General features: G+C 30.1%; 3 protein-coding genes and 1 long non-coding RNA gene across 4 annotated transcripts; 2 read left to right on the top strand and 2 right to left on the bottom strand.

Moving 5' to 3' along the window:
• Window positions 1–98: 98 nt before the first annotated feature.
• Window positions 99–3,007, bottom strand: LOC107004470 (haloacid dehalogenase-like hydrolase domain-containing protein At4g39970). Its single transcript, XM_015202668.1, has 11 exons — window positions 2,562–3,007; window positions 2,208–2,301; window positions 1,707–1,751; window positions 1,555–1,605; window positions 1,359–1,433; window positions 1,236–1,269; window positions 1,067–1,122; window positions 918–977; window positions 601–660; window positions 466–512; window positions 99–357 (listed from the first exon to the last, which is right to left on the bottom strand). The coding sequence occupies exons 1-11, from the start codon at window positions 2,912–2,914 to the stop codon at window positions 309–311; spliced, it is 924 nt and encodes a 307-aa protein (XP_015058154.1). The 5' UTR covers window positions 2,915–3,007; the 3' UTR covers window positions 99–308.
• A 924-nt stretch (window positions 3,008–3,931) lies between these two features.
• LOC107003340 (keratin, type II cytoskeletal 5) lies at window positions 3,932–5,788 on the top strand. The gene is made up of 2 exons (XM_015201654.2): window positions 3,932–4,481; window positions 5,576–5,788. The coding sequence occupies exon 1, from the start codon at window positions 4,058–4,060 to the stop codon at window positions 4,463–4,465; it is 408 nt and encodes a 135-aa protein (XP_015057140.1). The 5' UTR covers window positions 3,932–4,057; the 3' UTR covers window positions 4,466–4,481; window positions 5,576–5,788.
• Window positions 5,789–6,730: 942 nt separating this feature from the next.
• LOC114074939 lies at window positions 6,731–7,710 on the bottom strand. Its single transcript, XR_003575321.1, has 2 exons — window positions 7,441–7,710; window positions 6,731–7,161 (listed from the first exon to the last, which is right to left on the bottom strand). It is a non-coding gene; the product is annotated as an uncharacterized LOC114074939 (long non-coding RNA).
• An 8,112-nt stretch (window positions 7,711–15,822) lies between these two features.
• LOC107005006 (F-box protein FBW2) lies at window positions 15,823–19,363 on the top strand. Its single transcript, XM_015203457.2, has 4 exons — window positions 15,823–16,044; window positions 17,056–17,141; window positions 17,762–18,088; window positions 18,485–19,363. Exons 3-4 carry the CDS (start codon window positions 17,781–17,783, stop codon window positions 19,140–19,142), a joined length of 966 nt encoding a protein of 321 aa, XP_015058943.1. The 5' UTR covers window positions 15,823–16,044; window positions 17,056–17,141; window positions 17,762–17,780; the 3' UTR covers window positions 19,143–19,363.
• Window positions 19,364–20,032: the final 669 nt, after the last annotated feature.

Genomic DNA, 20,032 nt, shown 5'->3' on the forward strand with positions numbered 1-20,032 from the left:
GATCTTCTTTTTTTTTTTTGCCGATTTTTGATCCAATGTCAAATACCTGCATTAAGACTCGACTAAATCAAAGGTTACGGGAGAATGACAAGCAACAGTGCTTGGAACTGAGAAATAAGATTACATTATATTGACATATACTATGAATGTGATGTGATTAACTCTTTATTTTACACAAAATGAATAATTATGAACAGTTTATTTTGGAACTAAAAAATGATACAAGCTTGACAAAACTTCATTTCAGATACTAAGGACTCTGTTGTTCAGCTTCGAAACTCTTTGTATAATGGACCTGTCCCTCTATCCTATTTCGCGACCACTCCATCTTGTAGAAGTGACTCTAAATCATTAAACCTGCACGAACGCAACAAGTAAACGTAACTAGTCATAAGTCATCATTTCTATAAGTTTGTTAAAAGTATTATACTACAATGACCAGCATATATATGTATGTATTCATACCTAACATCACTCAAGTCAGGATAGATTGCTATAGCTTCTTTGAAATCCTGTGAAACATGATAGTGTATCGATAATGATGTCAATTTACGTTAAGCATGAGAGGCGATGAAGGAGGACCATAATGATATGTGTTACCTGATCCGCGGTAGATGAAGTGTAGGTTATAACACACGACATTCCAGCTCCGGTTGCAGCCTGAGAAATTGGTTGGTTAAGTACAGAACAGTTATAACGAATACTGCAGTTCACATATCTGGACCCTAACAATGCCATTTTGATCAGCTATATAAGCCGCGAGAAGGCAAAAATGTACTAATAAGGACGAGTTACAAATAGGCGTTAAATTTCCATATGATGAAGATCAAAGTGGTACTACTTCGAACTAACACTTCCTCTAGAAAGAACATTAAAATATAAGTAAGTTACAGAGAAATGAGAATCGGGAGATGAACCTGTAGCCCGATGACACTATCCTCTACCACCAAACAATTGCTTTCTGAGACGCCAAGTTTCTGACAAAAACCAAACTAAAGGTCAAAAGAAGTACGATAAATGATATAATACGCGGTATGAAAGTGCAAGCACATATAATACTAATCACCTTGGCAGCTGTAATGTATATTGAAGGATCAGGCTTTTTTTCTTTCACATCATCACCTGGAAATTACAAAACCGAGAATACATGTTACCATAGTAGTTATGAAGTAGCATCATGTTCTTTTACAGAAATAGGTAGTACAAACCATCAAAAGAAAAGCAGATAAAGATACCTGCAAGGAAGCAATCAAGACCATGGAATCGATCCTAAAAGAATAAATTTGGACAAACAGTTAACCATGTTCGACAAGAAATAGAACGAAAAGGAAACATGCTTCCAAAAGCAAAAGTCTTACAAGTCCTATAAGATTCTCAAGACACAGTACAACTGAACTTTTGGTTGCAGCAGAGCAGACGGCGAGCATCTTGCCCTGGAATACAATGGAAAAGGCGTTAATGCTAGGAACGGAGCCAGAGGGATTCATCCGAAAGTCCTTCAACAGAAAATTACACAGCAGAGTAAGAACTGTAGTTATATGGTAAATATCTTACAGCAGCCTTAGCCTCATCCATCAATCTTAAAACTCCTGGTCTCGGCTCAACCTGCCAAAAGCAACACCATATTGTTTTGTAAATGAAAATTGGATATGCTACGAAACTCAAGTGATTTAAGCAGGAACAATGATGAATATAAATAATCTTACAGTTCCAGATTTGATTATCTCTTTGTACCTCTCAGTCTTCCAATCCTAACAAAAAGACGGAACAAATGCAAAGGGCAACGTCACCGACAAGAAATCATTTGAAAGAAAAATTCAAGAAAAGGTACTAATAATAATAGTAAGAACAACAAAGCAAATAAAACAATGACATTGTTTAGCTTTGAACTAGTGACCCCTATCCATACTTAGTCGTTCGAAAACCTACGAACTATAAGACTACTTGTTGATTAAACTATGGTGCAAAACCAAAATCTATATATTGTAACATGAAAAACACATTTTTATCTCCATTTGCAAGTTTAGATATGTCTAAACAATCCGCCAATCTTCCTAGCTACTGCATCCCCATCTCCTAGTTTCGTACATTACTCAGTCAAACTTTGTTTAAGCTCCCGAGCCTCCGAGTCAGCCCTCAGAGTTCCAACTACCCCAGTTACCATCAATTCACATAGCGGAAAGAACAAAGAAAATCTGATATAGTACTTGAAGAGTATCAATCAGCTTGGCTCTATCGTTGTCATCCTCCGGAGAATGCTGAAAGATTGTTGAAGTAGGCCAACCATTCTCCTTAAAATACCTATCAAAACACTCGAAAAAACTCCATTAGTATATGATAAATGTTAGAAAAATGTGAACAAAATCTCATCTAAAAAGACCGTGTAATGATTTGATCTATCTATATTTTCATTAAAGCCAGTTAACAACTTGTTTGGACGGTTGTTACGTATCATTTCATAATATATTTTTTTTTTCAAATTTTCAAGTTTCAACTTCATAATCTACAACGACTTCAACAACTCAACAATCAAAAACATTGAGAAGAAAAATAGATAATACCATCGCATTTTAGGTTTTCCACCTCCAATTTGATTCTGCAGCACATCATAAAACTCAAGGCTCCAATTCAGGGGCTTATCATCATTATCAGGGCATCGCACATTGAAATGAGAGAAAGCATCGTTATACGCTTGGCGATGAAGATGCTCAGATTCCAAAATTACGCCATCGCAATCGAATATCAAAGCTTCTAATGCTCTCGTTGAAGAAGCTGAAGCTGAAATTGACAGCGATTTCGAAGGAAGAGTTCGTCGAAATGTTGTAATTGAAGGAGAGAAGAAAAGTGAATTGCGAGAACAGAATGAGTATTGTGAATTTGGTGGAGTGATAAGTAGGTTAATGGAAGACGCCATTGTCGTAGCAGTAAATTAGAGCTTTGTGTGAAGCTTTTTTGGTTATGGCGATTGGCGGGGGATTTGATTTGTGTGGTAGTTAAGCAAATGGGGATTTTTGCACAAGTAGCCTACATTTGCATAAGTAGCCAATTATTTGTGCCTTTACTTAATAGCCTAATCCATGAAAATTAGCAGAGACAGATCCAGATTTTGAACTGTATGAATTACTACAATAATTTTATGTTAACGTAAAATAATAATTGAGTTTACGATTTAGTAATTTACAAATACATAGTAGAATTCTTAAAATAAAATAATGAAGAGTTTTGTACATCTTTGAACACGATTACACGAATATTAATTCATTTTCAGTGAAAATTCATCTTAGAGATTGAACGATAATAAAATAAGTGAATTTTTAATCTAAGACAATGTTAATACTTGTAGTGAATATAGCTCCATTGTGAAATCAATCCAAAGTGGGTTCTCGTGAGCACATACCTCAACGGTTATATACGACTGAAAAATTGATAGAATGACTAATTTTTCAAACCTGATATAAATTTTTAATCTCATTAAATTTTTTTTTGACAAATATCGTCACTTAAAACATAGAAAAGCTTATAAAAATTTGAACTCTATAAAAAGTTTTTTGAGTTTGAATTGATTTAAAACACATATAATAATTCTTTGAATTCCAATATTATTCCATATTTTGATAGACATTTTTTATCTAATTATTTTCACGTATCCTTTGAATTAATAATTAATATTTGATAATAGGAGCTAAAACATAACATTATTTCGTATTTTGATAGACATTTTTTACTTAATTATTTTCACATATTAATAATTAATATATGATAATAGGAGCTAAAACATAACTTATCAAATGATAATTTTAGTAGTTTAATAGATCGATCACCTAATCTTTCATTTTATTAACGAAAATTTTTGACTATCCACCTCGTAATTCCCTTCTATTTTTTACAAAGCCCATTGGACTCGGATTCCATTTGCCCCGAATTTGCTATTGAATTTTTTCTCTTTTATTTTGAGCCACAAAACAAAACCAATTCATTTTCCCCCAATTCTTCTCTCCATCTAGGTATACAGATTCAGTATTCAAATTACTCAAATTCAAAACCTTCAAGACCAAAAATGAATGGCGGAGATGAAGAAAAGGGTTTAATATGGAAGCTACCAATAGTTAAATCAAAGCATTTAGGAAAAATCGGACCTGGTTTTGGAATCGGCGTTGGCTGTGGTTTCGGTCTCGGAATTGGTCTTATCGGAGGCACTGGTTTTGGTCCCGGACTTCCTGGATTGCAGCTAGGTTTTGGATTAGGTGCTGGTTGTGGAATTGGAGTAGGTTTTGGTTATGCAGTTGGTAGAGGTTATGGTTATGATGATAGCCGGAGATACACTAATGTCGGTAACGTTCTCAATCGGCCGGCGAGTTTTCCGAATCACGATGAAGTAGGTCAATTGATTGATGAAATTGTTACGAATACTAAGAAATTGATCAAAACAACTACACAAGAGTTAGATAAATGGAGAAGAGCTTAACTGTGTGCTGTTATGGGTAAGTTTCAGCTCCTATGAAAATGGATGTGTTCTTTGCTCTATTCATAAAATTAGCTTAGCTTCTTCTTGTATGGATATAAGAAATCTCGTGTTTGATAATTAAGCAAAAAATATTATATTATATTAGAGTTTGTATATAATTTAGACGAATATTATGAGTGATGGACTACAGAAGTAGGGTAGGTAGAGTCGAACTCAGTATTTGAAGGTTTTGAGTGCATTTGTACATACATAGAGATTCGAACCTGGTCTAGTGGGTGGTATATCTACCTTTTATCTATGGTAAAAGACAAGGACACTTTTCAGTGTTAACTATATCTTGATTTCTATTCATTTTTCAAAATCGATATATATATACATATACATATGATTTTTTTAAAAGTTATCGGATGCACGTGCATCTCACGGTGTAGTGTGGGTCCGCCTTTAGAGGGTAGGGATATCGAAGGGTATTCGAACTTAAACTCAACAATACTAGAGTTAAGTGTACGTCACGAGCCATTGGATCGGTCAGAACATTTATTCATTAGATGCGTCATGTTAATTTTATACATGTATCTCTTAATTTTTATATAGACATATATCTTTTGATACGAAGTTAATGGATGATCGAGGACTCTATGTGGGCCATCCTTGGTTATTTTATGGAAATAAGGGTGAAGATGAGTTTATTTTAGAATGGAAGGACGTAATTAACGTAGAATGTTACTTGCGATTGGTAAAGTTTATTTTTCATACTTTAGTTAGCGAATAATGCTATACTTTTACAATTGAGGTTTAAAGAGGAAGGTTTAGCAAGGGAGGAATCTTATTTTTATTCTTTTCGAATAAAGAAATTGCTTTTGATAGATATGGAGAGAAAATAAAGAATGTTACGAGGGAGTTATTTAGATGACAATCAATCATTATTTCAATTTTAAATTATGATTTTGAGTCATCAAGAAAACCAAAAAGATGAAAATTGTGCGCAAAATTTTTTAAAATCGAACCAAAACTAATAATTCAAACTGAAAAAAAAGTTATTTCTACATACTAATGGGTTCATGATTTAGTGATTTTAATTATTTTTTTTGTTATTGGATTATGTATCAGGTTGAGGTTTTCTCTTAATTGGTGAATCGATAATCCAGTAGTAAATTAAATAATTAGATTTATATAATATTATTTTGTATATAAAGTCCTTGACTTACAGTCTGATTTCCTACTTTATTTCTGATTGTCTCGATTATTTTACAATGTAAAGTTGTTTGCTTTTAAACTAGATGTAACTTGTGAACTCATTTGCATGGTTCATTTGGTTTGTCACCTTGTTATTTAGTGATTTTCAATGATATTTTGTGTTAAATTTTAACGATTAAATTGATAACGATTAATATCCTAATGATTTTATAACAGTTTATCATCTCTATAAATCAATAAGTCAAATATATACATTTTAAAATTGAATTGATTGATACGTACCACTAGTTGTGCGGGTTAAAAAAGAGAGAGAAAAAAACAAATATTTCCTCAATTCACTTTTGCTTGTCGCTTTGACTTGACACATGCATTAATAAAAACAATTTATTAATATAGGTATTTTACCAATTTATTTCATATGAAATGATTTCTTTAAAAATAATTTTAAAAATAAGTATTTATTTGAGGATAAAACATGCGGAAAAAAATTATTGTTTTTTCTTAATATATAAATATTGACAAGTAAAAATGAAAAAAAAAAATCATCAAAGTTTACACAAGATTCTCTTGTTCAAACTTATAAACTTTGTAATTTTGAACAAGTCATTTCATAAAATTATGAAGTACAAAGAGAAATAGAAATTTGAAACGTTAAATTGTTTATAAGCATGATTTTGAGTAAAGAAAACAACATTTTACATTTTTATTCACAAGATATGATGAAAAGTAATAAGAAATTGTAATTAAAAAAAAGATAAGAAAGTACTATTACTAGAAAGGAACAAACATTAAATTCCGAAAGCTAAACCATAACGTATTTTTTCTATTTCAATTTATTCGATTTTATTTCAACTTTAACACAATCAAAAAATTATATAAAATTTATAATCTTAAATTAAAAATACGATAGATCGTATCAAAAGCTACTGCAAAACATTAAATCAACACTGTGAAAAAGATAATGTACAACATCAATGTATTAATATCAAAATTTGTACACGATACTAAATGTTTCTAACAGCCTCATTTAATATATATCGTCTCTTAAAAAAGGGGGAAAAAAAAATCTCACATGGGACCAAATTTATTGACACCAAAATTCCTTCAAAAATAAATTCAAAAAATATATACATACATACATACAATCCACATGTTAAATATAAATCAAACGATTAATCAAAAAAAATATAAATCAAAATTCACAAATTAATCTGAACGATACAATTATGACCTAACTAAGGATTATACAAGTGGTCTTCGCATTTACATTTCCATTCAAGTGGCTTATAATTCGAGTATCTATTAGCTCCGGTTGATGGTGATGGTGAGTCAAAATATTCCATAGCTATATTTTTACCTCGACTCGGACTCGGTCCATCTTGGCGACGACTCGGTGTCGTTGGAACTTGTGCCGCCATGCATGGGTGGCATTGGTTACACTTGTTGTAACAACTTGGTGGCATCGATCCCAACCTTGTTTTCTCTTCCATTAACAAACCCTAAAAAAACAAAAAAATAATAATTAAAAAAAATTCAACTCCATAACATAAAGTGTATATTTACATGCAAAGTCAACTTAGTATTATTATTATTGTTATTATTATTACTAATAAACTATACGTGCGCTTTTCTTTTTTTAACTAATATTGGCACACTAATATATAAAACACGAAATTCTAACGGACGTTCTAATAAAAATTGACTTGTTTAGGAAATTTGTAGGAGTATTTTCGATAAGTCAATTTTCGATGAATTTCATAGGAAAGAAGAGAAGTTACCTTAGTAGAATCTTGGAGTTTATGTTTATGATGATATAAACTATAAGAAGGAGAGAAAAGGATAAAAAGGAAGAAAAAAAAGACAATACTTGTGGATTTGATGGAAAAATATAATGAGAAAATTGAATTATTACTCAAAATCATAGTAGCATTTTTTTACACTTTATATATAAAAATAAATTCATATAAAAAAAGAAAAATAATCAAAGTTATATTTTTAGAAGTAGGAGGAACAAGAGAGAAAATTGGGAAGAAATGAATTGAAATGAGAGATGGAAGAAAGAAAAAAGAAGAAACTAGTGATATAATATATGAATTTTTATTTATTTTTTTCTTTATTATTTTATTTATTTATTTATTTATTTATTTTTGAGTGATGTGTGGAAAAAAACAGAAAGTGTGAAAACAACAAGTCAAAGGAAAAAGGAGAGACAGAAATAGAGGGAGAATTGGTGCAGAAAAAAGGTGGAAAAAGCTTTTTTTTTTACATTATTTAGGGCTTCACTTCATATAAATCGATACAACGTTGTTTAGATTTTAAATTAGATATATATATTAAAAATATAAATATATATATTTTCGTATCAAATGTATTCTGAAATACAAATAATATATAGAAAGAGAGGTGAGTGAGAGAGGAGCAAAGAGACGAGCGAGAACGTTAGTATATCTTAGACTTATGTGAATCATACTTGAATACATTGTATTCTGAAATATATTAGACTTAATTTAACTCGCATGTATCTGAGTGCGTCAGATACGATAATAAATGTTTTACATAAGGTGATATTCGAAAATTAAAGTGAAGACATGTAATTAGACTCTAAACTAATAAAATTTGTGTTTCTTTAAGTAGATTGATACAATAACTACATACTTAGTAAAGTTTTCTAAGTAAGATCCGAAAGAGCTGAGGTGTGCGTAAATTCTATCACTATTTTTGAGAAGGTACACAAACTGTTTTTTATCGACCTTCGACTCAAAAACAGGTCTATAAGTGATAGACAAATCAGTAAATGGAAAAAAAAATAGAAATAAATCTAAAACTAAACACATTTTTTTTCTTTTATTAATTTCTGGTGGAATATATAGCTAGTCAGTAAACTGTAATAATATCACGTGAGAACAAAGACTTTGTGTAATTAATACATTTTTTTTTCTATATTTGCTTCTTTGAAGCTAATTCTCTCCCTATCTTAATTTGTCCAAAAAAAAAAAAAAAAACTCATAGATTCTGATCTTTTGAAGTTGAAATATGATATAATTTGAAAGTTAAAAAAATCGTGTTTAAATATGCATTTTACATGGAAAACTCAAGTGAATACACTTTTAAAAAATAATCAAAAAATTAATTTAATATATTACTTTAACTAAATAATATTCTGCGTTGAATAAGATTTCCTAGTTACAATTGAAGTGCACGACAACAACATAACATACTGAATATGATTTCACAAGTAAGATTTATACACGATGAAATATATATCTATACAGACCTCACCCTTGTCTAAGACTACGATTTTGATAATCTCTCAACCATTAAAAGGTAAACTTAACAATACATTTAAATACAAAATGTCTAAAATTTCACCAAAAAAGGAAGTATAAAAACATAGAGTATAGGATTTCAAACAAATGTTTTGAAAAATAGCACTTAATTATAAAGACACATAACATGTAAAAAAATATATATATTGAGAGTTCCAATATTTGCATAGAGTGACCATAAAATAGTGACAGTTCAAAGAGAAGTGTCAACATCCCCTTCCCCTAAAAAGGGATTTTAATCAGTCAATAAAGGAGATAGCTACTACTATTATTTTTTCAAAAAATGTGGTCACTTTCTGCAAAAATACAGAGAATAGTACTTACCATTTTTTTTTTATAAAAAAAATGGTCCATATAATTAATTAAAGATAATTAATTGACATATACTTTAAGATGATTGAATGATTTGTGACATGCTATAGTAACCTAATTCTGAAAAACCTAAACCCTAAATTTAATAGGAGTCTATGAAAATGGTGTAGCTTTTTAGAGTAGTGTCTAATTTGACTTATCCTTTCAAGTTTCATCTTGTTTGTTTATTGGACTTTTGTTACAAAAATAATATAGTGGTAGTAGTAGGTTGTTATCTAAAGTTTATTGACTCGATTGATTTAGATATGTGTTCTTAATTTGCTTGGAGTTTGTCTGTTCTCGGATTTCATGACACGACCCAACCCTCACCCGCCTGACTTGAGACTCAATTGAGATCGCTCGATCTGTGACCCAATCCTAACATGTGATCTGACACTCATCAGGTTCTCCTAAACCTAGATACCATTCTGAATTTTAACCCTAATTACCCCCATCCCAATTTGAGACTCGAAAAGGTACGCGACCTAGAATCACAACAAGATAAAAGCCTGACCTCGAGACGAGTCTCTGGATCAAGGTCATGTCTTGGGTTAGGGTCTAGTATTGGGGTTGACTCTCGAGTAGAGGTCAAGTCAAGGTTCGATCTAGAAGTCGAGGTTAGGATCTCAAGCTCTATCTTGGTATCTAGTTTGGTCTCGAGTCTCAGGTTGGATCTTAGGTTAGGGTTTGGATTGTGTCCTCGGTCGGTCTTGGGGTTGGCATCATACTAGGGGTGAGGTCCTATGTTGGGTCGTTGCAACTTAGATGGATTAGAGTTTAGAGAATAGTGTTTGCTTAGATTATATACCTAAATGCCCTTGGGACTATATTTTTTTCCTTTATTATCGAACACAAGAAAATTACTTATTTTCTCGAAAAACTCTTCTTGTTGAATTTGTTTTAATCTTCCTTCGTACCGAACACTCCCATTGTGTCTAATAATTTAAAAATTAGTATATAACTTTTCATACAAAACTCAAACTACTCTAACATCAATGTGCTTAAGAAAATGATTTATTTAGAAAGATTATAACTTAATTAAATAATATTTCAAAGTATGATTTATTTTTTTATTGTTGGATTCACCTAAGTAAAGTTTCACAAAGATACAACCAAAGATATGCCAAATATCAATGACAAGACATGACATTGGCCTAAAAGAAATTGAATGATGTTAAGTTGTATGTATTTCACGTACATGTCATAATGCATATATTCCTACTCACTATTTCTAGGTCAACTGTGTTTTATAAATTATTCATTTTATTGTGACGTTTTTAATAAATGGTAAATCGATAAAGAAGAGTTAAAAGAGAAAAAACAATCGAACTTCTAGGTTGATAAGGTTCTAAAGAAGGACTGCAATCATACACACAAGAACACTTTAGAAAGTGTAGCACAAATTCATATGATTCTCACAGTTCTCAACTCGATTGAAGAGACAAATCTGTGAGATAAATTACTATAAACAGTCAATGATATTATAAAAGTATATGCATATTGTTGTGGCATCGTTAATGTGTTTTTTGTTCAAAAATTACTCATATAGTGTCATTGTCTGGTGAGTACTACATTGACTAATAAATAATTTCTAAATAAGAAATCTTAATGATATATATATATATATCGATAGATAGCAATTAAGCAAAATTATCAGTCTTAATGATACCAATACAACATAGGATACTGATTTAATATCAGTTAAGCGAAATTATCAGCCTTAATGATATCAATACAATATATAATACTGATATAATATCAGTTAAGTGAAATTAGTAGGGGGTATACAGTGTAATTGTTTAGTAGATATGAATATAAAGGGATATATGTTTGTAATAATTTAGCTTTTATGGGATATTTGCTTATTAAGAAGAAAACATAATAGGCCCATTCATAATCTGTAAAATGGGTTGGGCTCTAAATTTTGTTAGGCCCATTATAGAAGTGGACTCATTTGGTGGCCCAATAGATGAGTACCAAAAGTTCAGCCCATAACTTAAAGAAGCCCAAAAGATTATTTAGCCATGTTTAAAATTTTAGAATCGCAAATCTAAAGTCAAACTAAATTGCTAAACTTATACGTTAGAGTTATTCTCGTTGATATCGCCTTCTCTCATCATTAAAGTCGTTTTAAGGCATTCGACTAGAAGGAACTTATACGTTAGAGTTATTCTCGTTGATATCGCCTTCTCTCATCATTAGAGTCGTTTTAAGGCATTCGACTAGAAGGAGTGGACGTTAGACACATATGCCTAGTAGGTTCGGTGGATGTTTAAAAGTACAACTCAACCCTTCTTACATTTGCTTCTCAAATATTTTATTTTTATTTTATAAATGAAATTTAAGAATTTTTAATGAACATATTCTTTTAGTAGAAAATGCAGAATCTACTTTTAAAAGTCTTTTGGAATAATATGAAATAACAACTAAAGTAAGGATGGGAATAAATGGAAAATCCAAATAAACTAACATTTAAATAAAGTTTTAAATTTTAATATATTCTAAACAGTATGCCAATTTTATTAATATGAATAATAATATAAGTTACCTTAAAACTTTAATTCAGCCAAAGTTAAATAGGTATGAATTAATTGAAATAGAGATCACTATAAGGAGTACAGAAATTTCTGATATTATCACGTTTAATTATCTGTTCGATGTTCGATATGTCTATTAATAATTTAATTTCAGATTGAACTTATATAACATCATTTATTAGTTAAAAAAGAATTATATATTAAGGAAACTAGAATCACTAATAAAAAAGAAAAAAGATGACATATATTAATATAATTAGAAATTATAATACATAATTATATACTGACCAAAAAAGTAGTGTCACATGTTTAAATTTGTCATTTTAACTAAGGGGGTATTAATATCACTTTGAATTAGATTAGGTGTGTAATAGGTCACCACAATAGTTTAAGCGTGTAACTGACTTTCGAGACAAGTTCAGAGGGAAATTTATGTCTTTTCCCATCTTTTTATGCATTAAACAAACAAATGCATGAAAATAATCTAAGTATAACAACGCAAGTATATCTAATACGTTCATTTCTAATGCAAACATTACTAATACACTGTATTTAAAATTATTCTTATATACTCTATCAAACGACCCGAGTATTGTTAATACCATAGATTTCTAGATATTAGAAATGCAATGCTTTTAATGCATGCATTAACTCACTTAAAGATCCAATTGTTCCTCAATACAATTTTTTTATATCTTTTCCGCCATAATAATGAAAAGTAAATTTTTTTTTAGTGCATCAAACCATACAATGCATAAATATAATTTATGTTTGGGAAAAGGGTTTGATATACCCCTCAACTTTGTCATTTGGAGCTGATATACCCTTCGTTATAAAAGTGGCTCATATATGCCCTTACTGTTATACAAACGGCTCACATATATCCCTGCCGTTACAAAATGACTCACATATACCCTTCATTTAACGGAAGTTAAAAAAATTAGTTTTAAATTTATATTTATTACTTCTAATTTTTTTTTAAAAATGATTTAGGGGTATATATGATTCTTCTATCAATGTTCAAGGTATATTTTAATTTTTTTCATACAAAAAAATATTTTTTGACTTCTTTTATTATAATTACTTGAGTTTCTTATTTTTATTTTGTTTTTTTCTTTCATTCCTTAGTTTAAAGAAAAAAATTTAAACTATTTTTTTTTTGTGTATTGTAATTTAGTTTCGTATTCGAAGAAAAAATTTGGTCATCTACAATTAAGTTTTACAAGAATATTAGTGAAACATAAATAAATTTGATTATCAAAATAATAATTATAAATTAGTCATTGAAACAAAAAAAGGTCAAAAATAATATATTTGACGAGGATTAAATTTACTCATATGGGATTATATTTTTTAGAAAAAAAATAAAAATTTAGATTGAAATTATTTTTTTTTCATTTTCCGTTAGAGGAAAAGGGTATATGTGAGCCATTTGTTTACAAGTAGGGGTATATATGAGCCACTTTCACAACAAGGGGTATATCAGCTCTTAATGACAAAGTTAAGGGATATATCAAACCCTTTTCCCTTTATGTTTTATTAATACGAACATAACTAATACAAATATTACTATATATGTTATTTTACATTATATTAATACATTCCGCCGAACGATCCATAACTTTTTAAAGTCACAATCAATGCTTCAGCTTTATTATCAGTATATACATAAATACTCTTTTTTCCATACAGTTTCTTTAACTCACTTCCACACTCAATGCACAAACCAAACATAGAATAGATAAAGAAGAAAAAAAAAAAGACACAACCATCTAGTAATTAATGAAGTGAGAAGGAAAAAATATAAGAAGTCGAATTTCAATATTCAATTTGATATTTATAAAGTTTAAATTCGAGAATTTAATAATAAAAAAAGTAAATATCAAATATTAAATTTTACAAGTTTGTTATGATTTTGTAAATAAATTTTTTATACGAATTACGATAATTGTGTATTAAAGTGAAAAAATATATTTATAAATTGTGTAACATTTGATATGTTAGCTTTTAAAAAAATCATATATACTCCTAACATTATGAATTTAACGTCACATATTAATCAAACAATTTAAATCACTTTTTAATATTACTCGATCATATATTAATGTTATTATTATTATTAGTATTATATGACAAGAAAATACATGACATGACAATTGTCATAAATAAAAATAGTTTTTGTAAAGGTAATCTTTAATATTTGATTCGATATTTTAAAGTATGATATCCTTATTTAAGATAGATATATAAATATTTTTTGAGTTTTCAGTAGATTTTTAAAACATATTCAAAGTCAAAATAATAAAATAAACTAAAAAACCTGAAAATCAAAAAAAAATTCAAATAGAATATAAATATTGAACTTTGAATGTTTGACCCGTTAATAAATCAAACTTTAGTATGATAAATTCTAATTAATTTGATTCGATGATTCATAATCAAATTAAAATGCATAAATATTATTAACTAAATTTATTTTTAACTAATTAATACAAATTTCTGTAAAATAATAGAGAAATGCACAAGTATCCCTCAACCTATGTTCAAAATTCTAGAGACACACTTATACTATACTAAGGTCCTATTACTTCTGAACTTATTATATAAGTAATTTTCTATTCCTTTTCAGTCTATGTGGCACTAACTTGAAAAAAAAAATCAATCAGCATTGGACCCACAAGATATTAATAAGGCCATTTATGATTTATCGAATAAGAACATGCGTTATTTTTTTAGGTGGACTAAAAACTTTACTAATAAATTCAAAACAAAGGAAATAATATTCCTTTTTTTACTCTTTTTTATGTAGGCTAAGAATTTATTATAGATATTTTTTGTTATTTTACAAGCTAAAAAGTAAGGGATACTACTCTCTGCAAATATTAACTTGTAAAATAATATTTGAGTATGTTATTTAATATAATATTTGTATAATTATTTATGTTTAGACTTTAAATTTGATTTGAGACTTTTCTACTCAACTGACTTTTTAATTCATTACATTTATTATTTGATGTTACACTAGTCCATAGTATTTAATTTTGGCATCTTATCAAAGTGAAAATGACTGACTTTCAAGAAGGTACGCAAACAAATTCCAAAATATAATTAAAATAAATGTTATACTCTTTAAAAAATAGTTTATAGGTTAGAGTTACGTAAATATTAATATTAAAAATTATTTATCAAAAATTTTATCTTTTGTATACTTTTGCTATTCATTTATTTATTGTTAATGTTTTATCCTATATAAAACAATATATAAATTTCCTAAAAATTGTACATATTTTTGTTATTTAATTTTTTAATTTCGTAAATAATAATAATTTTCTTTTTAACTTGTACGTATATATTAGTTATGAGGTAACAATAACATATTTAGTGAAATTTTATAAGTGAGATCTGAAAATAATAAAATGCATGCAGATCTTATCATTATTTCTTGGAGATAGAGATATTGTTTTGAAAGACTCCCGATTTAAACGCAATGAATTCAGATATAAAGGACATATAATACTTATATACAAGTTGCTAAATTACAAATATTATTTTTATATATAAATAAATTATCTCCCAACCAAATCAATAAACATGATATTATTAGTTAAGTAAAATTCAAACACTTACGTAACTCACCTTCAAATCAAAACGTATACTTGTATTTCCTCAAATTTATTTTTTTGTTTCTTCGTCTGATATTTTGTGTATATTAGAGTCTGATTAAATTTAAAATTTGTGTCAAAAAATTTCACATTAGGAGTACATATTTCATAACAAAGATAGATTTACATATTCAAAAATACTCGAACTCGAATCTTCGTATAAGAATGAAGTAACAAAGATAATTTCGTATCCAGGGAACTCGAACTCGAATAGGTTCCTCAATCTTTTTTTTTGTTAAAATCAAAATTCACATGCTTATTTATTTATTTTAAATTTATTATTTCTGTCTGAGTAATCAAAATCTTGTTTCCTTTTTGTTTCTCTTCTTGTTTCTTTGTTACATACTTCAGCTTCTCTCTTTTCTTTCTCTCAAAAACTTGCAACCCCACAAAAGCTAAAAAGGGTACTGAGGTACTGAACTGAAGCTCCTCATATTACCCTTCATTTCAGGCGGATAAACCGGTGGTTTTTTCACAGATCCAAACTTTACCTTATCTTTTTTGAGGTCTTATCTCTTTTACTGACATGGGGTTTCTAATTTGTACATTTTCTTTAATGTTTGTGTTCTGAATGTTACTTTGGAGCTTAGTTGCAGCAAGATTATTGGTTTTTTTTTTTCAACAAGGGTGTTTGGGAAATTTGTTTGAAATGACTTATCTTGAAAGATTTTACCTTTTGGGAACACTAATAATTGTTGTGCTGGTGTAAAGAACTTAACTTTCTTGATTTGTGTATTGAGATTTATGTACTGCTGCAAAGAGGGTAGTTTTGAAATGAGTTTTGTTAAAAGATTTTTAACTTTTTGGGAACTTATAATTGTTGTGCTGGTGTAAAGGACTTTTTTTTGATTTGTGTGTTGAGATTTATGTACTGCTGGCTGCAAAGAAGGGTGTTTGTGAAGATTAGAAATGACTTTTCTTGAAAGGTTTTACCTTTTGGGAAACTATTTGTTGTGTTGGTGTAAAAGACTTACCTTTCTTGATTAGTGTAGTGTGATTTGTGTAGTGCTGGAAGAATTTTCATAATGGTGTTTGGGAAGCTTAGAAATGACTTCTCTTGAAAGGTTTTACCTTTTGAGAAACTTATTGTTTGTGCTGGTGTAACAAAAAAAAATCCTTTCTTGATTTGTGTATTGGGATTTTTCAAAATGTAAGGGTCTTTGGGAGTTTTGAAATGACTTTTCTTGAAAGATTTCACCTTTTGGTAGAGTAATTAAAGCTGTTGTAGAATTTTTTTCTTCCTTTCTTGATTTGTGTACATTGAGATTTCCGAAGTCTATTTGGTTTCATAAGGGTGTTTGGGAAGTCTTGAAATGACTTTTCTTGAAAGATTTTAACTTTTGAGAAAGTAATTATTGCTAGTGTAATTTTTCTTTGAGATTTCCAAGATTTACTTGTTTATGGGGTTATTTAGAATTTTCATATAAGGGTGTTTTGAGAAGTTTTGAAATGACTTTTCTTGGTTTTCTGGTTTTATTTAGATGTTTGTATCCTGATTTGAGCATTTCCCTTAACAGGTGTTGGTTAGTTTTGAGTGATGCTGATCTGTGTAGCCATTTGAATCTGTAGATTGTTTTGCTGGTGGCAATATGGTTGTGTAAAGGTATTTTCATTATCTTTGCCATTTTCTCTTTTTTATGTTCTTGGTACTTGATATTTTTCCAGAATTACTGTGTTTCTCATGTAAAGATTGTGACTTTCTGTTGTTTATGTTAACAGTTTCAGTTATATGGATAAATCTCTTCTTTTATGAGTATGGAGTGTTTTTATCTTTTCAAGATTCGATTTTTATGGTTATTGTTTGCTCATTGAGTTGATTTTTCTTTGGTTTTGTACTAGATTGCTATGATCTCACTACTTTTTCATCCTTCTTACTATGTTGGGAAGATTTTGTGTGGATATAACTACTCCAATCCTTTAGCTTCCATTCGGCCATAGATTTTGAACTTTGAGTTAAGAAGTTGAATTCAAGCCTTGTGAGTGGAAGTTTGCCAGTTTTTGGGAACTTGAAAGTATTTGAAGATTCGTATTTTCATAATCCAATCAAATTTCACGGGTCAAACTAATATTTGAAGAAGAAATTTCAAATCTATGGTCAAACACTAGCTTTAGTAGCTAAATTCTTATACTTGCTTGAATTCTATTAGTTTTTGGTCATGTGTTTCATATATGGAAATTTGGAATAACATAGGTAAATGTTCTCAACGTTTTTCATTATTATAGGAGAGGAACAAGAACTGAAATGGAGGAAGGATTCGAGTTTAGGCCGTGGGATGAATTGTTACCCGATGCACTCGGGCTAATATTTAGAAACCTTTCTCTTCAAGAGGTGCTAACTGTTGTTCCAAGGGTTTGCAAGTCATGGGGAAAAGCAGTGAAGGGTCCTTATTGTTGGCAAGAGATTGACATTGAGGAATGGAGCAAAAATCGCTGTCCTGAAAACCTTGATCGGATGCTTCGTTTGCTTATTCCAAGAAGCTGTGGTTCCCTTCGTAAACTCTGTGTCTCTGGTCTCTCAGACAAATCGAGCTTCGAATTCATTGCAAACAAGTTAGTATATCATCTTATGGCAGTTATATATTTATCATTGAATATAGACATCAGTTTATGATACTATGCCTCACGTTGATCGTAATAATGCATTCTGTAGAAGTTCAATTTCTTTCAACCCATTTTGTATTAATTTACGGAGTCAATGTACTGGATGTGAGTCTTTATAAGGAAAGACAAGTCCTTGGATAATAACAAAGAGTATGTTTTGATTTGTTTTTTTTTTAAAAAAGGAAATATGGAAGTTAGATTGCATTCAAGTTTGTTGCTGATCTAATTGGAATTCAGTAGACTTGTCGTATAGCAATAAAGAACACGTCATTACTTTCTTATTCCCTCCCGTGTCGGTAAATAGTTACTTGAAGTGAACGTAAACTTCTCTGTTTTGGTTGCTAGTGCCAAATCTCTGCAGACATTGCGGTTACCAAAGTGTGAATTAAGCGACTCCGTAGTGGAACAAGTTGCAGGAACATTTTCCAACATCACATTTTTGGATGTAAGCTACTGCATAAAAATAGGTGCAAGAGCCCTGGAAGCCATTGGGAAGCATTGTAAATATCTGACTGGTTTGCGTCGAACTATGCACCCACTCGAGGTTATCGACAAGCTCTCACAAGATGATGAAGCCCTTGCAATTGCTACATCGATGCCTAAGCTCAAACAACTGGAAATTGCTTACATGCTGGTTGGTACATTGAGCATATCAGAGGTTCTTCAAAACTGCAGGCAGCTCGAGCTGTTAGACGTAAGGGGTTGTTGGAATGTGAACCTTGATGATAACTTTGTCAAGAAATTCAATAAGCTAAAGGTTGTCGGACCTGTTGTCGTGGATTGCTATGATAAGAATGGCTGGGACAACTGCTCGGACTATTCAGGTTCTTCTGGTTATATACCGTGGGACTTCGTGGCTGGTGACATTGATGATGACTTTGACGATGATGAGATGTCTGATGACTACTGGGAAGACGAGGAACATGTAGAGGATGTGGAAATGTGGTTCTACGATGACTTAAATGCCGTGGATGCTGGATATGATTGGCCCCAATCTCCTTGAGGTTTGATATTGAACTAAGTTCTAATTCAATTTCCATAAGTTTTTCGTATACTATATCTTGTATCTGCTTATGACTCTGCTTATACTACTATCGAAATGAAAGTTTGCTTGCTTTCTAAGATGTAAATGTGATTTCTGTGTTCATCGGGTTATATGTACTCCCCGGAATCATATAATAAAAAGTTTTCATTGTATCAATAGATTGAGCTAACTATATACTTTCCAGCTTTCTCTTTGTTGTGTTAACCATAACTTTAACGCCTTATCAAGGCGATCTTAGTTGAACACTCATCAGGATTGTCTCGAGTTTTTCCATACATTTTACGTATGGGAAGCTATCGTTAAACTCATGTTACTTTGATACGTTGCAAGGTGTTCTGCTATCGATCTTCCTTGTTCTATTATGTGTACATTGAATATCACAATTTCAATGTCATAACTCCATTTTTTTACCTATGTTTGAAGTTCATCCATTCCTCATCAATGCCTACAACTAATAGTAGAAAATGAAAAAAAAGCTTGAATTTTGGTATCCGTTGCTTAGACTTTTCAAAAATATCGACAAATATGTCAGATCCTCCAAAAATAGTGCATTGAAGTCGTGAATTTGGCAAAGGGTATGCTTCGAACCATGTGTGCAGCAAACATTTTTGGAGTGATCGAGCAATATCGACCCAAAAGTACACCTTGGTTTGGGAACCAATGACACTTGATGAGGAAATAAAGCACATAAAAAAGAGACTATTTTGAGTTGGTAAAAAGAAAACAAAAGGAAAAAAGTGGTTTCTCAACTAATCCCAATACCAAAAGGAAAACATAGAGAAAGTTAAAATCCAACTTTGGTATATAGTAAAAGAAAAGATTATAATTTAGATAGAATTTTTCCTCCC

The sequence above is a fragment of the Solanum pennellii genome, chromosome 11 (genome assembly GCF_001406875.1).
Source record: "Solanum pennellii chromosome 11, SPENNV200".
Lineage (NCBI taxonomy): Eukaryota > Viridiplantae > Streptophyta > Magnoliopsida > Solanales > Solanaceae > Solanum > Solanum pennellii.